The sequence below is a fragment of the Budorcas taxicolor genome, chromosome 1 (genome assembly GCF_023091745.1).
Source record: "Budorcas taxicolor isolate Tak-1 chromosome 1, Takin1.1, whole genome shotgun sequence".
In the NCBI taxonomy this organism is placed as follows: Eukaryota; Metazoa; Chordata; class Mammalia; order Artiodactyla; family Bovidae; genus Budorcas; species Budorcas taxicolor.
Window position 1 is genome coordinate 133,991,041 of NC_068910.1, and position 20,432 is coordinate 134,011,472.

Consider the following 20,432-nt stretch of genomic DNA (forward strand, 5'->3'; position numbering starts at 1 on the left):
CCTGCTTTAAGTGCTTCGAGAAAGCATTGAGATCACACCAGAGCCCTGCGCAATCCTCGGCACGTCCACAGCCGCGTCCTACCTGCAGCGGGAGACGACGGTGCTGTGGGTGACCGGGTGCTCCTCCGCGCAGGGGAGGTGGTCGGCGGAGGAGTTAACACCTTAGCTGTAGAGACAGGCGTGGTTCCGGGGGGAGGAGATGTTCTGAGGAAAGATGAAGCCAGGCTGTCGTCTTCTGTAGGGCCAGGTCCTGTTGTCGACTCTTCAGTCAGGGGGAACAATCTGGTGGCAGCATCTCTATCCACAGGGCTCTCTTCTGTGGCGACAGCACCTGCCGTTGTGACTTGGACCACAAGAATTTCAGGACTGGTTGGCGAGAGCTGAACCACTGTCTGTACTGTTTCTCTGGCCACCGTCTGTCCTGTTGTGGGGCCACCCGTCAGAGCTGCTGTGCTTGACGGGAGGCTAGGGCTGGCCATGGGAGAATGAGAGGTCTCGAGGGTGGTGGCTGCCGAAGCTGGAGACGTGTGGGCTAAGTCGGTGCTCGTGGCTGGAAGGGCTTGCTCAGTGTCTGTAGAGGTGGAGTAGTCTGTGAAGGCCAGGGGTGAAGGGGTCCCCAGAGTAGACATCACTGTTACAGCTTCCGTGGCCTCCGCGGGCAGAGTCTGCAGGCTTGGTGGCTTCGATTCTGTAACGATGTTCTCGAGGTATGGGCTACTCTGGTTCTTAGGGCCTGCTGTCTGACTGCTAGGAACAGACGATGCAACTGCTGGCGTCCGAACTGAAGTCGCGGGAGCATCCCTTGCCCTGGGCAGGACTGGGGTAACAGGTGCAGGTGGGAGGGCTGTCTGTGAGTCAGACAGCGAGGTGGGGGCAGACGCCGTCGGGGGCAGTGACGAGGGGGGAGGCAAGGAGGACAAAGGAGGGGGTGCATCAGGGCTGGACGGCAGGGGATGAGCGGAGGCCCCAGCAGATGGCAAGGCTGACGAGAATGACTGGTAGGACTGCGACACTGAGGGCAGGGGCAAGGGCAGCTCCGAGGAAGATGATAATGCGTCACCAACAGATCTGGCATCGGCATCCGGAGGAACCAGAGTGGTTGGCGTATTAAGGGTGGGTGTGTGAGACGGAGAGTTGGCCGTGGGCAGAACCAGCGCCTCAGGGGAAGGCTGAGCATGTTCTCCTTGGTGGGATGAGACATTACTCCTCTCGGTCTGAGCCTGAGAAGAGGGAGAAGAGTCTGAACTCAAAGAGCTTGAGATCTTAACGGAAGAGGTCGAAGTCTCCCTTCCATCCAGGGATGAACTGTGGTCTGTAATGGACAGCAGTGCCCGCTCCCCTTTGGTGAAAGGAGACGAAGCACAGGTGTAGTTGGTGTGTTCACCGGAGGTCCCGCAATCAGGGTCCGTGCTGCTCGCTCCATCGTAGCTAATCCCAGGGACTGCTGAGGGAAAACTACAGTTAGGCCCATCAGACAGGCATCTGCGAACCTGCACTCTGAGACAGACTTTCAGTGTCCGGCCCGTGAACTGCCCCCCGGGGGAGAGACACTTTCTCTGGAGAGACTGTACAGGGAGGCAGGCAGGGTTTGCATGACCTGCCCTCCTGTGAAGAGCACAGCAGCAGCCCTGGAAGCGGTAATAAAAGAGAAGTGGGGCCCCAAATAATAGGGAACAGGTCCAGATTCCTTCCACAGACCTTTTTTTTGATAAAAGCAAATGAGTATCTGAAAAGCTCTTAAGACCCCAAATAGAACAATTGTTGTGCCTAAATGGAAAAAGGAAAACCCTCCCAACTTTCCATTCTGTATAATGAGATATTTCTTTCCCAGGAGATCGGCCTCAGCCACAACCCGGCTGGGCTCCTTGATTGCAAGCATCCTGGCTCACAACAGTGCCAGTGTCTCGGGTAAGCGCGGGGGAGGATGGGGGTGGGGGAGGTGGGAAAACCCAGACAGTGCTCTCCACAGGGAGCTGGTAAGACACTTGGGTTGACAGCAAACTCATTCTAGAAAGTGAAAGTGAAAATGTCATGTCAGACATGTCACTCAGTCATATCTGACACTTTATGACCCCATGGACTACAGCCCACTGGGCTCCTCTGTCCACGGAATTCCCCAGGCAAGAATACTGGAGTGGGTTGCCATTTCCTTCTCCCAGGGATCTTCCCGACCCAGGTCTCCTGCACTGCAGGCAGATTCTTTACCATCTGAGCCACCTGGGAAGCCAAAACCAGCCTAGCACCACAAGCAAATTGACAGATACGCTGAGGAAACATGCAGAGAGACCCTGCCCATCACCTCCACGCCCTCCGAAGGTCCTTGTGGCCGCCGGTGAACCCGAGACCGGGCGGGCGTCCCCAGTCACCGTCGTGTTTCCCAGCTGTGTGGCACTCTCCACTTCTCCAGCGGCCGCCGATCGCCCCGCATCCCCAGGAGTTGTGCCGCCATTGGTGAGAGACCGCAGTGTGTGCTCCCCAACTCCAGCGAACGCAGCCAAAGCGTGCGGGTTGTGAGTGCGGACCCCTGGCGCTCCCCAGGAAGCCCCCTCCTCAGCTTTGGTACCAACACCCAGCTCAGGACTGTCTTCGGTGGCTACAAGAGGACAGGAAAGGGGAGGGCTGGTCAGTGCAGTGTACAGCGGGGCCGTGTGAGCCACAACGCTGTCCTCTGCCTTCTCAGGGTCTTTGTCTGAAACTGACGAGGTGAAAACCCCACCTGTGCGTCTTCCTGCTAACATAGCAGTGACTGAATCCTCCAGAGGCAGTGCGAGATCAGCGCTGCTGTTCAGGTGGCTTGGATTTACGATAAGTTTCATTACTCCAGTGAACAGGATCAACACAATATTTCTTCTTGGCGACACATAATAAATAGTGTTTATGTCAGGGAAATTGGTGGCGGTGGTGGGCGGAAGTGAAAGTGAAAGTCGCTTAGCCATGTCCGACCCTTTGCAACCCCATGGACAGTACAGTCCGTGGATTTCTCCAGGCCAAAATACTGGAGTGGGTAGCCTTTCCCTTCTCCAGGGGATCTTCCCAACCGAGGGATAGAACCCAAGTCTCCCATATTGCAGGCAGATTCTTTACCAGCCGTGTCACCAGTGAAGACCTAAGTGGGCAAAAAACTAATACCCCTGCTGGAGCTTTCCACCTGACAAGACCGGGGAGGGAGGCTGGTATTACCCTAAAGGCTTTTACCTCCAGGTGGGACCAGCGACAGCTGATGGACACAGGGCCCGCCATTCTATAGTGTCTGTTATTCTACAGTGTAGCTCTCCACGCTAGCCCCTCAGTGAGAAATGGCATCATGGTTAGAGGTTACAGGAGAGCTTGTTGTTTTTTTTTCTTGGTGGGACTGAATAGGAGTAGGTGACACATGAATAAATATCCTTTTCCTTTTTTCTTGGGTATATATTTCATGCTATAAACTTAAAGAATCTTAGATTATTATCAAATAAATCCTTCTTTTCAGAAATGAGGGAAATGAGGACCAATTCTTCTTGGCCTAACTGCTTCATAATCTGGATCTAATGCGAAAAACAGGCTCTTTTCTGATTCTTATTCCAATTCCTGTCAGTTTAGTCCTTGAGAGACCTACCTTGGTGGAAAATGGATGTAAAGCTGAGTATGAGGTCAGTTCACTTCCTATGCGAGTGCTAAGTGGCTTTAGTCGTACCCAACTCTTTGCAACCCCATGGACTGTGGCCCCCCAGGCTCCTCTGTCCAAGGGATTCTCCAGGCAAGAATACTGGCGTGGGCTGCAGCGCCCTCCTCCAGGGGCTCTTTCCAACCCAGGGACGGAATCCACATCTTTTACACCTCCCGCAAAGGTAGGTGGGTTTGTTACCACTCATGTCACCCGGGAAGCCCTCACTCCATGACAGGTGTGTGTTAGCTGACCGGCAGGGATGAGCAGGGGCACAGGCACACACAGGGAGCTGGGACGGCGCCAGGAAAGCCAGGACCTGGTCGCAGATGCGATCTGACCCTCGCGGGGGGACTTAAGAGAGGCCCACGCAAAGTCCACCTGGAGAAGCTGGAGAGCTGAGCGTACCTGACCACAATTTCCCTGACAAAGAGGACAGGCCTGTGATGATGCAGGCCGACCACCCCTCTCAGGCTGGTAGACAACACAGGGGACAGCATCCCCTGAAACAGAGGGGCTGCATCTGAACCCAGAGGAAGGGATGACCCAAGAAACCTGAAAGCTGTACGGCAGGAGCTGTGAGCTGTGGGTGACTCCAGGGAAAAGAGAGCAAGCGTCATGCAATCCCAGACCAGGTGGTTTCAGGAACATGGCTCTTCCTCATCTGGTGCCTCAGAACCCCACGTGCCACTCACACTGAAGCCACATTGTCCCCGCACACCAATTGCACCCTGACTGAAGAGTGTAGGTACTGAAGAGATGGAAGAGGGAAACGCTATGGGATGTAAACTCCAGGCCTGCGAAGGTGAAACTTCTGAGACCACAGGGGCAGGGCAGAAAAGGATGCCTCGTGTTTAAGTGACAGAAAGAGTGTGTTTTCCATGCCTGGACGTAAAACAGCACAAATTGTCTCCACCCACACATGTGGAATTCTTTACAACAAAGCATATGCTTTTCCATATCACATCAGTAGTAAATAACAAATGCTAATTTTACTCATTAAGTAGAGAACTCATAGCAGGGAAAAGAGCTTCCACTGTTAGTGGTAGAGAGGTAAGAACTCAAACCTATTATAAGCTTAAATGATAAGTTCCTGTATTTTTGGTTTATCAACATGCAATTTACTTTGATAAGGCTGATGAGAATTGTTCTCAAAATATTTTCCAAAAACATTCTTAAAAAGGAACATCAAAGGAAAAGTTTTCTTAAAGCAACAGACTAGAATTCATCAAAATTAAAAGATTCGTGCTGTTCATGGGATAACAGCAAGAAAGTTAGAAGACAACCCATAGAATAAGAGAAAATGACTGCAAATCATCTTTCTGTTGAAGGACAAGTATCCAGAATATATAAAGAACTCTCACAACTCAATTAAAGAAAGATAAACAACCCGATTTTAAAAGGGTCAAAAGATCTAAACAGACGTTTCCGAAGAATATATACAAATGGTCAATGAGCACATGAAAAGATGCTCACCATCATTAGTCAGCTGGGAAAACTGCAATCCAATACCACTTAAGACGCCACTTAACCTCCACTACAATTGCTGTTATTGTTGCTCAACTGCTAAGTCATGTTCAACTCTTTGCGACCCCATGAACTGCAGCATACCAGGCGCCCTCGTGCTTCACTATCTCCTGGAGTTTCCTCAAATTCACATCCATCGAGTCGGTGATGTTATCTAACCACCTCATCGTCTGCTGCCCCCTTCTTCTTCTGCCCTCAATCTTTCCCAGTATCAGGGTCTTTTCCAATGAGTCAGCTCACTAGAATTAAAAGAGCTCGACAACAACAAATGGTGTTCAAGGTGCTAAGAAACTAAAACCCTCCTACTTTGCTGGTGGGAATACAAAATGGTGCAGCCCCTCTGGAAAATAGTTTGGTAGTTCCTCAAAGGTCAGAAACAGAGCTGCCATCTAACCTGGCAATTCCAAGGCAATTCCAAGAAAACATATGTGCACACAAAAACATGTACTTGAATGTTCACAAGAGTACTAGTCATAATAACCAAGAGGTGGGAACAACCCACATATCCAGTAACTGATAAAAGTACAAATTAAAACATAGCACATCCATACAACGGAACAGCATTTGGCAACACTAAGGGAGGAAGCCCAGACACACGCCACAGCATGGATGAACCTTGGAAATCTGATGCTAAGTGAAAAACACAAAAGGCCACACATGCTATGGTTCCATTTATAAGCAACGTCTCCAGTAGGCAAGTCTATAGAGGCAGAAAGTAAATTCATGGCTGCTGTCAGAGGCCCAGAAGAGCAGAGAGTGGGAGAGATCACAGTGAGCAGTTTCTTTTTGGGGTGATGAAAACATTCTGGAATCAGACGGTAGTGATGGTGGCCCAACTCTGTGAATATACCCAAACCACCACTGAATTGTACATTTTAAATGGGTGAACTGTACAGAATGTGAAATATAGCACAATAAGGCTGTTTAAACGGGGGAAAGGAGAATGTCTCTTGATGGAAGCCCAGACCTGGTGTGAACAACCACTCACGAGGAGGTGATACTCTCACCTTCCAGAAGCTGTGTGACAGTGGCAGCGTGGGGGTGTGGAGTGAGCTCTAAGGGCTGGAAGGACACTGCGGAGAAGTCCCCAAGCTGTGTGTGGCAAGTGATAACAGCAGCATCTTGGAGACATTACAGAAAAATTGGGGGATATGCAGGTTTATGGATATCAACCAGCTAGAAGGATGGCCTGGAGATACTGAGAGGCCTGCAGAACCATTTCATTATCGCTGAAGATCAAGCTCAGGCAGCCCCCCACCCTCCTCGGGGGTGCGGTTCCGCGGATGGAGACTCACTGGAGCGCTCCCCGCGAGGTGCCGAGAAGCCCAGACTTTCTGAGGAGAATGAAGACAAGGACTCGGTGGCCAGCTCAGAGTAGCTCATTTCATACAGCGCTGAGTGGCTTCCTCGAGACTGCGGGGCGGAGGCTGAGAAGCGGGTCAGAACTGAAGCCTTCACAACCTCAGGATGGGAAGTGGAGCTTCCTGCCGCACCTGCGAAGGGCTCGCTGCCGGCTGAAAACCAGACAGCGGTGCTCTCTCCACCTCCGACTGGCGGGAGGGATCGAGAGGAGGCTTCTGTCTGAGACACAGGGCTGCCATTCCCTGCACCAGAGCCACTGGCCGGCTGGGGTCCTCCGGAGGCTGCAAGGTGTCAGACACAAAAGGCCATTACGTGGATGTAAGAGAGATCCCTCCACAACTAAGACACGAGTCTTCCCTAAGAGAAGGTGCCCTTTGCAAGGACCTCCTACAGTGTTTACTATACACGTGACCTGACGTACGCTTTCATGTTCTAAACAATTATTTCAAAACTATTCAGTGTCAATAAGAGAGCAATACCAAAAACTGGTCAAGAGCAGAGCTTTTAAACAGTATGTGCAAAGTCTCAGAGTCACTTACAGGCCTGAGTGTTTTATTCTTTCCCCTAAAACACGGGGTAGTGTGAGCCAGTGGGTATGCTGCTACACCATCAAATACAACGTGCCCAAATATGATGCTTAGTCAGTATTTTCCTAAGGCAGTTCTATTATTAATAAAGATTATTCTAATTCTGAAATACAGCAAAAAAAAAATCAACTATGGGGCTCACTAAAACCATGAACTTGAGGAGTATATTTATATACTCTGCACATTTTATTTGTGAAGATGATCTGTACATAAGATAACTGAAGCTGGCTTTAAAGAGCGGCCAAGAGCGGCCAGCTCTGAGTCTGAAGTTAAAGCTACAGAGCCACAAGATACATCAGCACCAGGAGCTCAGAGGTGGGAGTCTCAGCGCTGCGGTGAGTTGAGATAAAGATCAGGCACTCACTACTTAAACCAGCTGAGCCTCAGTTTCCTCATCTACAAGAAAGCAGGAGGAAGGAATGATGCCTGTTTGACTAATTTCACAACACTGTCATGCTGAAAATCAAAATGTGATAATGTGGTCTACCAGATAAAAGAGACAGTGTTATCCAAGAACACAGTTGTCGTCTTTTTTTTTTTTAAAGATTACAAATGGTCTTGAAGTGACCCCTTGAGAAAATTCAACAATTTTTAAATGGCCATAATAAATCAAATAGAGATTGAAGACTTACTTGGAGAATCATTTTGCCAAAATTCCCTTGAGACGTTGGGAGATGTAGGACGAAACGCACTTTCTGTGGACAGCGCTGTGAATGCCCCATCCCCTGGGCTCCCGAATACTCCACTGCTTCTTCTCAAGTCTGCCTCCGAGGGGGAAGGATGGACTGATGATGAAGTTATGGCAATATCAGAGTCCTCAGGGAAACGTTCTGTCTCACTCAGAGGTCGCAGACTGATGGCTGAAGAGTGGGGCGTCCTTCGGACACTGTTGGGGAACATGGTGGCAACACGGACACTCTTTGTCCCACTCACCAAGGAGCTGTGGACAGCAGTAGAGCTGTTTAAATCCTCTATGCTTCCAGAAGCTAGAACGGAAGAAAACATGCTTTAAGACTAGCCAGGGTGTATCTGGATGCAAATGATGTTAATTACATTGTGATAGATGAATATATGTAATGTGGATCTAAAAGATAAACACAGCTAACACACTCATTCTCCCTCTTTTCACAGCGCCAAGTGGAGAAGCATGAGGTCCTTTGCTGAGCACAACGAAAGCTTCAGATCAAGCTAAGAGGAAGACAGCAGAAAGCCTCTAGACCCGACTTGTGTCAGTCTATATAGAAGAAGCTAAAAACGTCTGTTCTTGAGTTCCACCTCGTAACATATATAGGACAGACCACTGTGACACAGTCTGTGTTTTGTTTTCTTTTAGCCACATAAGCCTTTTGTTCAAATGCTATTACAGATTAAAGCCTATACCTAAAAATGCATAAAAGTGGGTGCATTACAGGGGACCCAGCCACCAGCGAGGGGGCCTTGGGCTTTGCATCCACAGTCAGAACAATGGTGGCCTAGAACAGTCATTCCCAGCCTTGCCACCATCGACAGTTCTTTACTACTTGCCACCTCAGGGCCACTGTAAAACTGACGTTTCGAAAGACCATTAACCAAGCTGCATTTATTAAGTAACAGAGCTTCTAATCAGCAGGAGATACTCATCATTACCCCACTGATTTGATTTAATTCCACCCAAAAGCAACAGGCTCCATCCCTGGAGTTAACCTCATGAAGCTCTGGGGACTGGCTCACACAGTACTCCAGCGGGTCCCAAGGACTCCAGGTTGGGAACAATGTTTCTGATGAAATGGATGGCAGACACTGGATCAGTTGTCAAGAGCCTCCAGAACTGAATAACACACCATCGGCCCAAGTGGACAGTCTGCTCTACAGAAGCTCAGTGGCTCGCTGGTGGTTCCCTTCCACAAAGAACTTTCCAAAGGACACCCCGAGAAAAGACCTCCAGAAGGGTACACGGAAAGCCTCATGCCAAACAGGAATAAACTGCAGGGAAGCATGGTGAGTGGGCAAGAAGACCCAGAGGCAAGAAGGAAGAGTGCCTTTTTTCTCTTTTTAAGCCAAATTTTTAAAAAAAGGTACTCTGTATACCTATAAAATGAAATGCTTCAAATTGTTAATTATGACCCAGGAAAGGAAAAAATAAAGTCCTCATTATAAACATTTCTTTGAAGACCAGTCCAATACGCAGTCGTAACAAAAGCACAAATAAAAGTTAAATATATACATAGAGAGTGAGCACAGGAAACAAAAAGGCTCCTTTCACTTTTGTACAAAACCACAGAACCAGGTACACCTAGAACACAGGCTGTGGCTCGGGTTGCTGGACCTTCAGGGAGACAAGGAAGATGCAGGCAATCCGTAAAACTAGTAATTAAATCAAACAGAGAGACCTGGAAACAAAAATAGTTGCAGTCTATAGCCATCCCTTCAGTTCAGTTCAGTCGCTCAGTCGTGTCCGACTCTTTGCGACCCCATGAATCGCAGCACGCCAGGCCTCCCTGTCCATCACCAACTCCCGGAGTTCACTCAGACTCACGTCCATCGAGTCCATGATGCCATCCAGCCATCTCATCCTCAGTCGTCCCCTTCTCCTCCTGCCCCCAATCCCTCCCAGCATCAGAGTCTTTTCCAATGAGTCAACTCTTTGCATGAGGTGGCCAAAGTACTGGAGTTACTTAAGAACAAAAACAAATGGACCTGGGGTTTTTGAGCACAAGCATCCATTCTCCTTGCTTAACCCTGAAATAAACCTTTCTCTGCTACAAACTAACAAAAAAGGTTCAGTATTTAAAAAAAAAAAAAAAAAGCACAACACAGACATGTCCCAAATCCTCACTCACCTACTTAGCTTCTTGGGCCTAACTTCATTAGCGTCACTATCTATATCCACCAATTACAGCCCCATCGGATTCCTGAGTGCTCTTTCAAAACACTTTTCTTCCCAGTAAATTGCATTATTTCATTGACTCAGTGCACAGTGACAGTTTTATTGGACTCAGCCTGAATACCTGTCCAGCAAAGCAAATGGCCTCAGAAATACACCCGTAAACATCACAACCACTGAAAGTCACAAAAGGAAAATGGCTAGGTTTTCCCTGACCCTAAGGCTCCATGGAACACTGTTTCACCGTTTCATTATCATCAGTATTACAAGCTGCCTTTTCAACTAATAACAATATGCCACTACTTTACGTACACCTCCACAGATTGTGCTACCTAAGACTTTATTTGTATAATCTCATTCAATGCTCACAGTAAAGCTACTAAGCAGTGTGGATACTTCTGTAGAGTTGGTGCTTCTTAATAAAAGGAGAAAAGCTTGGTCAAACTAACCTACAATCACCACTTATGTTACCAAATGAGCACCTGCTGAATACATCTAGGGGGAAATGTACCATGTTTCTAATCAGCAGACCAGCACTACTGATTATTTAATAATTGCCCTTCCTTGCTCATTTTCTACCCTTGAAGCAGCCATTCAAAAATGAGAAGACCATCCATTTGGGAGCAGAAACAAGCTAAGTTCCCTAATATTTATAATAAGAGGTGAAAAGAACGCCTGCTCTTCTGGGGAAAGAACATGGGTCCCTCTCCCATTACAACACAATGTACTGGAGCCTCAGGCACATATTAGGATGCTTGCCCTTGACTTGGCTGTGATCCAGAACTTGCCAAAAATCTTGCTGAAGCAGCTGATATTTGGGAAAGGTATTGCTAAACCTACAACCTTCTGAGTTATTTATATCCTCTTCCTCTACAAAGTGAAATCACCACAAAGCAATTTACCTGGACCATATCAACTCAGCGGCCCACAGAAACACTTTCATGAGTTGAGATCCATTACTACACCCTCCGTTCCTATTGAGTATATATAGAAAACATCACCTTTTAAAGAACATTAGCACAATTTCCACAAAACAGCAGCTGAAGGTATTTTCTAGTATGATCCTCAATATTCATTATATAAAATTCCTCTTAGAAGGTACTGCCCCCAAAACACTGAAGCCTATGGATGAAATTGTATTACTCACTTTATCTGACAATATATCACACCCCACCCAGTTTCACTTTGTGCCCTGGTTTCCAGGAAGCTCGGTACTAAATTTAGTGCTCAACTGTAGCCACTCTCACATAATTCAACATACACATATCTCTTTTCACCTTTAAAAGAGATCTTTTTTCCCTATTAGTTGCTTTGCTTACTTTTCCCCCTAATTATCAAATAGTACATGGTCATTCGAGAAAATATAAAAAGTAGAGAAGGAAAAAAAAAAGCAGGAAGCAAAACAATTTCAAATGGCTTCCGATCTCTTTTTTTGAAATCTGAGTTAGCTGTCTAGGCCTATACTTGATTTAACGCATATATTTATTAGCGTGTAATTTATTTTTGGAAGCAGGCAACTCCTGGCTACCCAAGTCTCAGAAAGGCTATGTTGTGTGTACATCTGTGTGCAGCAGAATGAAAAGTGAAAAGAGTCACAGAATACAAAGGCTGATGTGTCTGGAATAACAGACGCTGGGACTAGAAGGATCTTCAGGATCAGCTGCTCTAATCCCTTCATGTTTCAAATAAGGACCCCCATCCTCCCCAAGCCATGTTACTGGCTGGCCATCCTAGCGCTCACCTAGTGAGCAGCATCAGTCCTCTGACTGATCCAAGTGCTAGGACTTTCACAGGGTCACATTCACTAGTGACAAAGCAGCCAAGTGTCACAAAGTACACGCCCCCGCCACACTCCCTCTTGGCTTCGATTCCCCACGGAGAGGCCAGCTGGGTTGGGTGACTCCCAGTCTGGGTCTGCCAAGTCCTGCTGGCTTTCTCAGCACTCTTGCCTGCATGCCTGGAACTCCTAGATCCCACAGTCAGGAAATCTACATCTCAAAATTCAGGTTTCAGGGGAGGTAGAAGATACACTAGAGCTCTGGTTAGCAGGCCAGCAGGGACCAGCCCAGCACTCAAAATAAAGCAGAGCTTTGGGACTTCCCTGGTAGCCCAGTGGTTAGGAGTCTGCCTTGCAACAAGGGGGATGCAGGTTCAATCCCTGGTCAGGGTACAGAGATCCCACACGCTGAGGGGCAACTAAGCCCATGGGCCACAACTAGAGAAGCTCACACGCTACAACGAGGACCCAGCACAAAACACAAAATAAACAAAATAATAAAGCAGAGCTTCGTCTCCACATGGGCTCAGGCCCTTGTTCATGGCCCCTGTACATCCCTGCAGCAGGATGGGGCTAGCAGGCTAGATCCAGACGGTTGGCAGTCACATCCTGAATGCCTGGGTCTCCCTGCATTGAACAGCACCCAAAGTCCCCTCCAGTATCTAAGAGGGAGGTGGGACTCTACCTGGCACAGAACAACTGGTTCACTAAGAAGGAAGAGCAACGCTCAGCGAAGCATTTAAGGAAGAGGAACGATATGGTAGACCACTTCAAAAATTAAAAGTATGAGGTTCTAAAAGAATGAAGGAATTGGAGGGCTAAACACTTTTCTGAAAGTACAGATGACTACAGTCAAGGCCAGTAGTTGGAAACACAGACTGATTTTCAAATATACCACAATAAATATACCACAGCAGTGAGCTGAATTTAAAGTATAAATATTAAATGACCCTGACCAGAGTCAAGTTTAGCTTCCTAGAAAATACTTCCTTTCCACCATTTCGTAAAGTGGTTCTTAAACCACCGAACCACAGGACTTTGAAGCCGGAAAGGATCGCAGCTTTTATCCAATCTAACCAACGTTTAAGAATAATTTTAAAAGCAATCCCCTAAAACTATGAATCATAAATTATATACATACCCAGTTGGCAGGAAACTATATAGAGTATATGAAAGGGGAATGGGTTGCTTTCAACAGGTATTCCAGAGGGGGTCTCCGTTTTCACTTTGATGACATAAACCCGAACCCCTAGTCCTGTAAAGTGTTTCTAACATCCTCTGAAATGGCAACGTCTGAAGCCATCTAAGCTCCATTTCCCAAGGATTCTTCCAACCCTCTGGGCCCTGCTCCCTACGGCATCCAGATGAAAACATAAGTAGCATGCACAGGCTCAGAATGAAACCTCATAGAAGAGAAATGGTGGGCGAAGTTTCCAGCACTGGCCTGTGGCCAGATGAACCCTGTAATATCTGGCACATGCTCATTCCCTTCCTTATCAACTGCACCTCGCTGTGGGGCAGGGGGACCTAAGAGAAGTAACAGACACAGTCTGTGTCCTCAGAGGATTACAGTGCAGCTGGGTAGAAGGCTAAGATGGATAAGGATAAGCTAGTGTGACCTGGTGCATGGCTCAGAGGGTAGATGAAAGGCTCAGTGGAGGTGGGACACCTACATGGAGACTTAACTGATGACCAGGGGTTGGAACACAAAGGGCCCAGTGATCCACCGCTACAACCTTGCAAACACCTGCCTGTATGGGTTTTCTTGAAATGATAACTGTGTATTATCTTTGCCATTGAAAGAAACATTTTTGCAATAATAAGGAAATACAAATATAACTCTCTATCGAATGGCACAATGTTCACCATTTTATTCACCCTGGAACTGGTCTCTAATGCAAGAACACATACTGCCACGCTCAGCCTTGGTTGTGTGTGTATGTGTGTATGTAGGGGAAAGGGGAAAAAGCAGGGCCTAGTGGAGAGAAAGGTCTGGAGCAGCTACCAGACCAACTATTATTTTCTTCCTTTTACAAGTAAAGAAAACACATTTTAAAAATGAACTTCAGCACTGAGATAAATTGTGCAGTTTGTACTTTTAACCCCCAATACGTTGCACTGGTGCTTAAAGTCTTTCCCCGTAGCCCCTGTGGTGAGTATGTAACTGGCTGGACATTCAGGGCTATTTATTTCTATTCTGCATGACTTCAGAGGGTGAAGCTGGGACAGAAGCACTCACATGAGGGATGGTCCGAGGGAGGGGAGTAAGCCGATGTCCTGGAGAGAGGCGGCCCGGAGGGCTCTGTTCCTGAGGAATTTCTCTGCCTGGGGAGTGCGGTCTCTTCTCCCCCCTCCACAGCAGGGAGAGAAGACTGGCTCAAAACTGAAGTGGCAGCCATTTGGGTGTGCACAGTCACTTCTTCGGGGAGCCCCTGTCCCCCGGCCGGGGAACCCCAGGATGTTCCACTCTCCATGGAAAGAGGGGCAGTTCTTGCTTCTGACCCTGAACTGCTGGATGGCGGTTGACGCTTTCCCCAGGCTGAAAGTAGACAGACACAATTAAAATTCCACCAGCAGACTTCCAAACGTCTGAACCATCTTTGAGTGAGCTCACCTCTGACCTCTATAAAACAGACACGAGAAGAAATTAGGAGCAACTGTTCATTCTTTGAAAAATTTCCTCCTGAAGCAGAGACCACAGACCCACACAAAGGCTGTTTTCAGATCTTGCAAACAAAGGCTCTGCATTTTATGGTAAAATTATCAACAAAGGAGCACAAAGAAGCTAAATATCAGACGACATGGAACCAGAGGTCGGTTTTGGATCACGACACATCACCCACATTCCACAAAGCTGGTCCCAGAATTTACTTAAATTTAACACAAAATTTCCACGATCTGAATGACCAACAAACCCAGGCAGCATCACACACAGTTTCTAAGCTCTATATCCATCACTCACAAATGGAATGTGAAATACTGCCCAATATACCCTTTACAGAACTGAGTCCCCCAACCAGACCTCCCATCGCTCGGGTGGGATGGTGTCGTCTTTGATGGTTTCAGCCTCTTCCTTTAGGTCATCACCAAAGTGTACCAGTTTTCCTTTGTGAAGAGTCTTCACTGATTCCTTCCACGCCATCCCCAGAGCCACCAGACCGAACGTTAACACCAGGCCATACATTAGCACCTGGCATCCGGCTTTCTGTGTCTACCTGGGTGCTCCCTGGGACTCCAGCTTACCTCTGCTCCATCTCCCACCCCAGACATCGTCTACCCATCTGCCAGATGTACCTGCCCAAGTTCACTTCAATCATGTGACTGCCTTGTTCAAAAATCTTCCGTGCATTCCCCATCCCACCAAATCAAAACTGCTTGGCTTTCAAAGTGTTGGATAATTGTGCCTAACCCCACCCACATGACTGTTCTATCCATTGCTCCTCTTCTGTGTGTGTGACTTACGTCCTCCCCAAGGGAGGCTGCTGGCCTCACCACCCACAAAGAGGCCACATTCTCTTCCTTCCTCTGTATCTTTGCTCACATGATCCAGGCATTGCACTCCTCAGCCACCCCTCCCACCCTGCCCAGATACACAGGCTTAGGCTCAAATCTCAGCTCTGAAATCTGTTAACTGTCTGACCTGCACACATTGGACTGATGGATTTCTCTAGCTTCAGTTTCCAAATTCCTAAAATGAGAGTAATGTGACCTCATCACTTGCTGTGAGAACAGAGAGACGAAATATGTTAGTACTGAGTGGGTATCTAGTCGGTGCTAGCCTTCTTTGTCTTCGCTTCTTCAATCAAATCTTGCTCATCCAGCCTGAGCTCCTTATTGAAATCCTTTGCTAAAATTGGCAAAACTTTTTGTGCTGTGCCAACTGGCACGAGAACAACCATCTGAGCTACATCAACACAAACAACACAGCCCAGCAGTCTAGCAGACCTGGTACCTTGGAGACGGCTGAGTGTGGCAGGACAGCCAATATGGTGTGGATTTGGTATGGCCATGGAATGTAGATTCCACAGGATTGGTCAGGCCACTCAGCAAATCTGCACCTTCCCCTGGTCTATACTTACAACTCAACTAACCACAGTGAGCCACAGGTGGAGCCTAAGGAACAGCGTGGTCCTCTCTGTCCCAGGACCCTTGGCTGAGCATCGTGACTCAGGATGCGGGAAGGCAAAGACCATCAGACATTTGGTTTCCCAGGACTGGACATGCATGCATGAAATAGTGTCATTAGCATAAACTCACCGAAGGTGCTGCTCTGAGAAGTCAGAGTCGTTGTTCTTCCAGGCCCATAGCGGGGAACGGTGAAATCTGTTCTCCTTAGAGAGTCATTTATTCCTCTAGCAGCTGCTGTTTCAGTTTGTAAGGTGATGTTTTCTGGAGCATCCAAAGAAGGATGGCTCTTCCTGGGGGTCTGCACCATGACGCCCTCTTTGGAGACCACTGTTGAAAAGTCCACTTGATTCTGATCAAAGGTAACGTTTTCTATTTGGGGTTCAGTGTTGCTTTCTAGCCAGTGGTTTTTTACAACAGCTGAAACAAGAGGAAAACGAATCAGTGAGAACTTATTGCTTTCTGAAAAGAGCACTAAACCTTCAGAAAACGTACATAAGCACATACATCAATGGAGAAGAGGGTTCAAGGAGAATAATTTCACCTTTCTTTTTCTCCAACAGTAATTATTCTTGCAATCCAGGGGAAGAAATTAGAAAGCAACAATATTATATAGGATTAAATTTTATAATAAACAGAATAAGTGACGAAAATTGATAGAAAGAGACCAATTTGAAGTTATTGCTGACCACATGGCTCCTTGAAAAAACCATTTTTATGTTCCCATTTGGGAATGATATTTTTCTTTCTGCTTAGGATTGAGGGTGGTGTTGAGAAAGCTTTGCAGGGATGAATGAAGTCACTTCTACCTATATGAGTCAGACAAAAATGGCCAACCATTGGATCAGCAAATGTTGCAGGCAGAACCTACAGTTCAACTCAAAATATCACACACACACCCCAAAGGAGCAAGTTATCTTCTAGATCAGCCCCGTCTAAGAGGTATATAAAGTAAGCCACAAATACAAGCCACATAAGTAACTTTAAAACTTATAGTAGCCACATTTTTAAAAGAAATGGGTGAAAACAATTTTAACAAATATTTTATTTACTCCAACATATCCAAAATAATACTTCAATATGTAATTGATATAAAACTGTTGAGATATTTTACATTCTTTTTTTGGAATTAAACCTTTAAAGTCCAGAGAGTAATTTGCCAGCCACACTTCAAGGGCACAGTAGCCACATGAGGCCATATAGACAGTGCAATTCTAGAGCAGAGGTTTTCGATATTGCCCCACTCTGACCCACTCCTACCTGAAGCAATGACGCACAGACTGGAGTTGGAGGGGTGCTCATTATAAATTCTTCCATAAAGAGATTCTGATGACCTTTCCTAAGGGAATCATTTCCTCCCCAACCCCCTTGAGAATTGCTTTTTCCATGCTTCCTATTCTGTTTCCTGTAACTGATAATTAACAGAAGCTTCCTAAGGAGGAGGGCGTTTCCTAGGCATCTGAGCTCCCCTGGGGCCTAGCCCCAGACAGGCAAGGTCCACACTCAGCTAGAAATGGGATATGGAGTGGTGTTTCCAGGGCAGCCGCCAAGTACATAAGTTCAACGTGGAACTCTAGGGTTATGGACAGCAGTGAGTGACCCACACAGCATGTAAACTTTGTTCTTCCTCTCTGAGCTGCAAAGGCCAGCTGACCTCCCAAGAGGACAGAAAGGATCTGAAAATGCCTTCCCTACCCTCTTGGTCAACTTGGCACAATGAGATAAGTTATTCTCAAAAGAAGCCAGAAAAAAGTGATTGTCAGGAGGCAGAAGGGACTTAAAAACCCCTGCTCCAAAACTGGCAAGCCATGAGCAAAGAGAAGGAAATGAAGTTAGCTCTATTTACAGCCTGCAGATGAGTCTGAGGCTTGACCAATGGTCAGCATGGCTGAGCTTCTGGAAGCAGCAACGTCTTCTTCAGGGAGCAAGAGACGGGCGCCCCAAGATCCAATCAGCTCAAGGAATTCCAGTCTTCAAACGGAAAAGAATGGCCACATGAAGACAGGACATGGCTATCACTGAACCATGCTGTCTCCCTGGAGCGCTGACTAAAAACAGAAGGCAGGAAAAATGCACACTATAAACAAAACTAAAAGGTAGACTATTGTCCTGCAGTATCCTGAATAACCCTGCCACGAACAACAACTAAAAACGCTGAATAAAATGCTTTTTAAAAAATACTTCTAAACGCATTGCTGAGTTAGCAAGCAAATCTGGTGAGGTCAAAAATGAACCGAGAGCTGGAATTCAGAGAGGTGAGCTAACTCCAAAGCTGGCAGCTGCTCTGGGGCACCTGCTCATCATTTGTGACCTTCAACTTCTGTCCTGATGGCCACAGGGATGCAGGAGATAGGAGGGAGCCTGAGAGGAAACTCCTATATGAAGTCGGGACCAGGGCTATACCTTGGATGTAGGGCAAGTAGAAACAAACCTGCCCTGCCGAAGAGGAGAGCAAGAAATCTGGCCCCTCAATCTTGGTTTCAGGTGGAAGAAAAATAATAACTCACCCAAGAATTGATAACCATAAAGCTAGCCCTTATGTGGGTGTGCAGCGCATACAACACCTGTGTGGTCTAAACCTCAAGCCAAGGGTATATTTTAAAGTGATCCTACAGAGATTATGATGCCAAGTGAAGGAAGGCAGTCAGAGAAAGACAAATATCATATGATATCACTCATAGCTAGAATCTAATTTTTAAACATGATACAAATGAACTTATTCACGAAACAGTCTTACAGATATCAGAAGCAAACTTACAGTTACCAAAGGGGAAACATAGTGGGAAGGGATAAATCACTAGTACAAATAAGATAGGCAACCAACAAGAACATATTGCATAGCACAGGGGACTCTACCCAATATTCTGTGATAACCTATAGGAGAAAATAATCCAATAAAGAATGAATATTTGTGCAACTGAATCTCTTTGCTCTACACCTGAAACTAACGACATTGTAAATCAACGATACACCAAGAAAATTATTACAGATATGTTTTAAAAAGTGGTCCTGAACCTTGTGGATATACTAGAAACCACTGAATTATATATAGGCATACCTCATTTTATCGTAACTCACAAATATTGCACTTTTTTACAAATTCAAAGTCTGTGGTAATCCTGTGTCAATCAAGTCTATTGGTACCGAAAGCATTATTTTTAACTAAAATATGTACATTGTGCTTTTTAGACATAATGCTATTGTACACTTAACAGACTACAGTATATTTTAGACATAACTTTTAAATGCACTGCAAAACCAAACATTTCATGTGACTTGCTTTACTGTGATATTCACTTTATTGCAGTGGTCTGGAATTAAACCCACAATATCTCAGAGGTATGCCTGTACTTTAAAATGCTGAATTTTATGGTATGTAAATTATATCACAAACCACACACACACACTGTTAATGGGGAGGAAAAAGTGGTGCTGATATACAGTGTCTCTGAGTACTTGGGAGGAACAAATGTGAATGATCTTTAGGTGAACATACCTTCACCTTATTTTTATTTTATTATTTAAAATTGGATAAAATCCTATTTTATAAAATTGGATAAAATTCTAAGGAATAAGAAATCACAGTAACAAAAAAAATCACAAAATAAACAAGAAAAAGGCATTTGTGGGCAAAAGCCAGCAAACTAGACAAGCAAAGACTTCAACTACTGGAATTATCAGACAAAGAATGTAAGTATATAAAACTCCATGAAGATAAATAAGAAAAAATTGAAAATGAGAGAAAAAGACTATAAATAATGGCTAAAAATTGAAAGACATCTGCATGGAAACTCTAGAAATGAAAAAATAATAATTAGGAAACTCAACAGCAGATTAGATACAGCTGAAAAGAGAATTAAGAATTACAAGACAGATGACAAGAGAATGCTGAGACATGAAGAGACAGAAAATATGAAAAAGAGGTGAAGAGACAAGAAGATACAGTGAGAAAGTACAACAGATATCTGACTGGAGTTCTAGGAGGGGAAACGGGAGAAGGCAATGGCACCCCACTCCAGTACTCTCGCCTGGCAAACCCCATGGACGGAGGAGCCTGGTGGGCTACGGTCCATGGGGTCGCTAGGAGTCGGACACGACTGAGCGACCTCACTTTCACTTTTCCCTTTCATGCACTGGAGAAGGAAATGGCAACCCACTCCAGTGTTCTTGCCTGGAGAATCCCAGGGACGGGGGAGCCTGGTGGGCTGCCGTCTGTGGGGTCGCACAGAGTCGGACACGACTGAAGTGACTTAGCAGCAGCAGGAGGGGAGATGAGAAAAAAGAAGAATAGTAATATTCAAAAAGGTAATGGCTAAGAATTTTTCAGAACTGATAAAAAGTATATGTCTTCAGACTAAGGGAGTCCAACAAATCCTTAGGAAGCTAAATAAAAAAAATATATAAGCCCATATCACAGAGAAAGGGCAGAAAAATCACAAACACTAGGTCTTAAAAACAACCAGGAGGAAAAAATGACAAAGCAGCTAGGGAAGATGATAATTCAAATAACAGTTGACTTCTCAATAGCAACAATGGAGGCCACTGTGG

The 20,432-nt window shown here is 46.2% G+C and overlaps 1 protein-coding gene across 1 annotated transcript in view; it reads right to left on the minus strand.

Annotated features, from left to right (window-relative positions):
- The window catches only part of HEG1 (heart development protein with EGF like domains 1), an 83,661-nt gene that overhangs the window by 45,585 nt on the left and 17,644 nt on the right, over positions 1-20,432 (minus strand). The window contains exons 2-6 of the mRNA XM_052645155.1: positions 16,017-16,304; positions 13,999-14,298; positions 7,752-8,105; positions 6,466-6,813; positions 83-1,441 (exon numbers count right to left, since the gene is read on the minus strand). Of these exons, the coding sequence (XP_052501115.1) occupies positions 83-1,441; positions 6,466-6,813; positions 7,752-8,105; positions 13,999-14,298; positions 16,017-16,304 (2,649 nt within the window). The remainder of the gene's footprint in view (positions 1-82; positions 1,442-6,465; positions 6,814-7,751; positions 8,106-13,998; positions 14,299-16,016; positions 16,305-20,432) is intronic.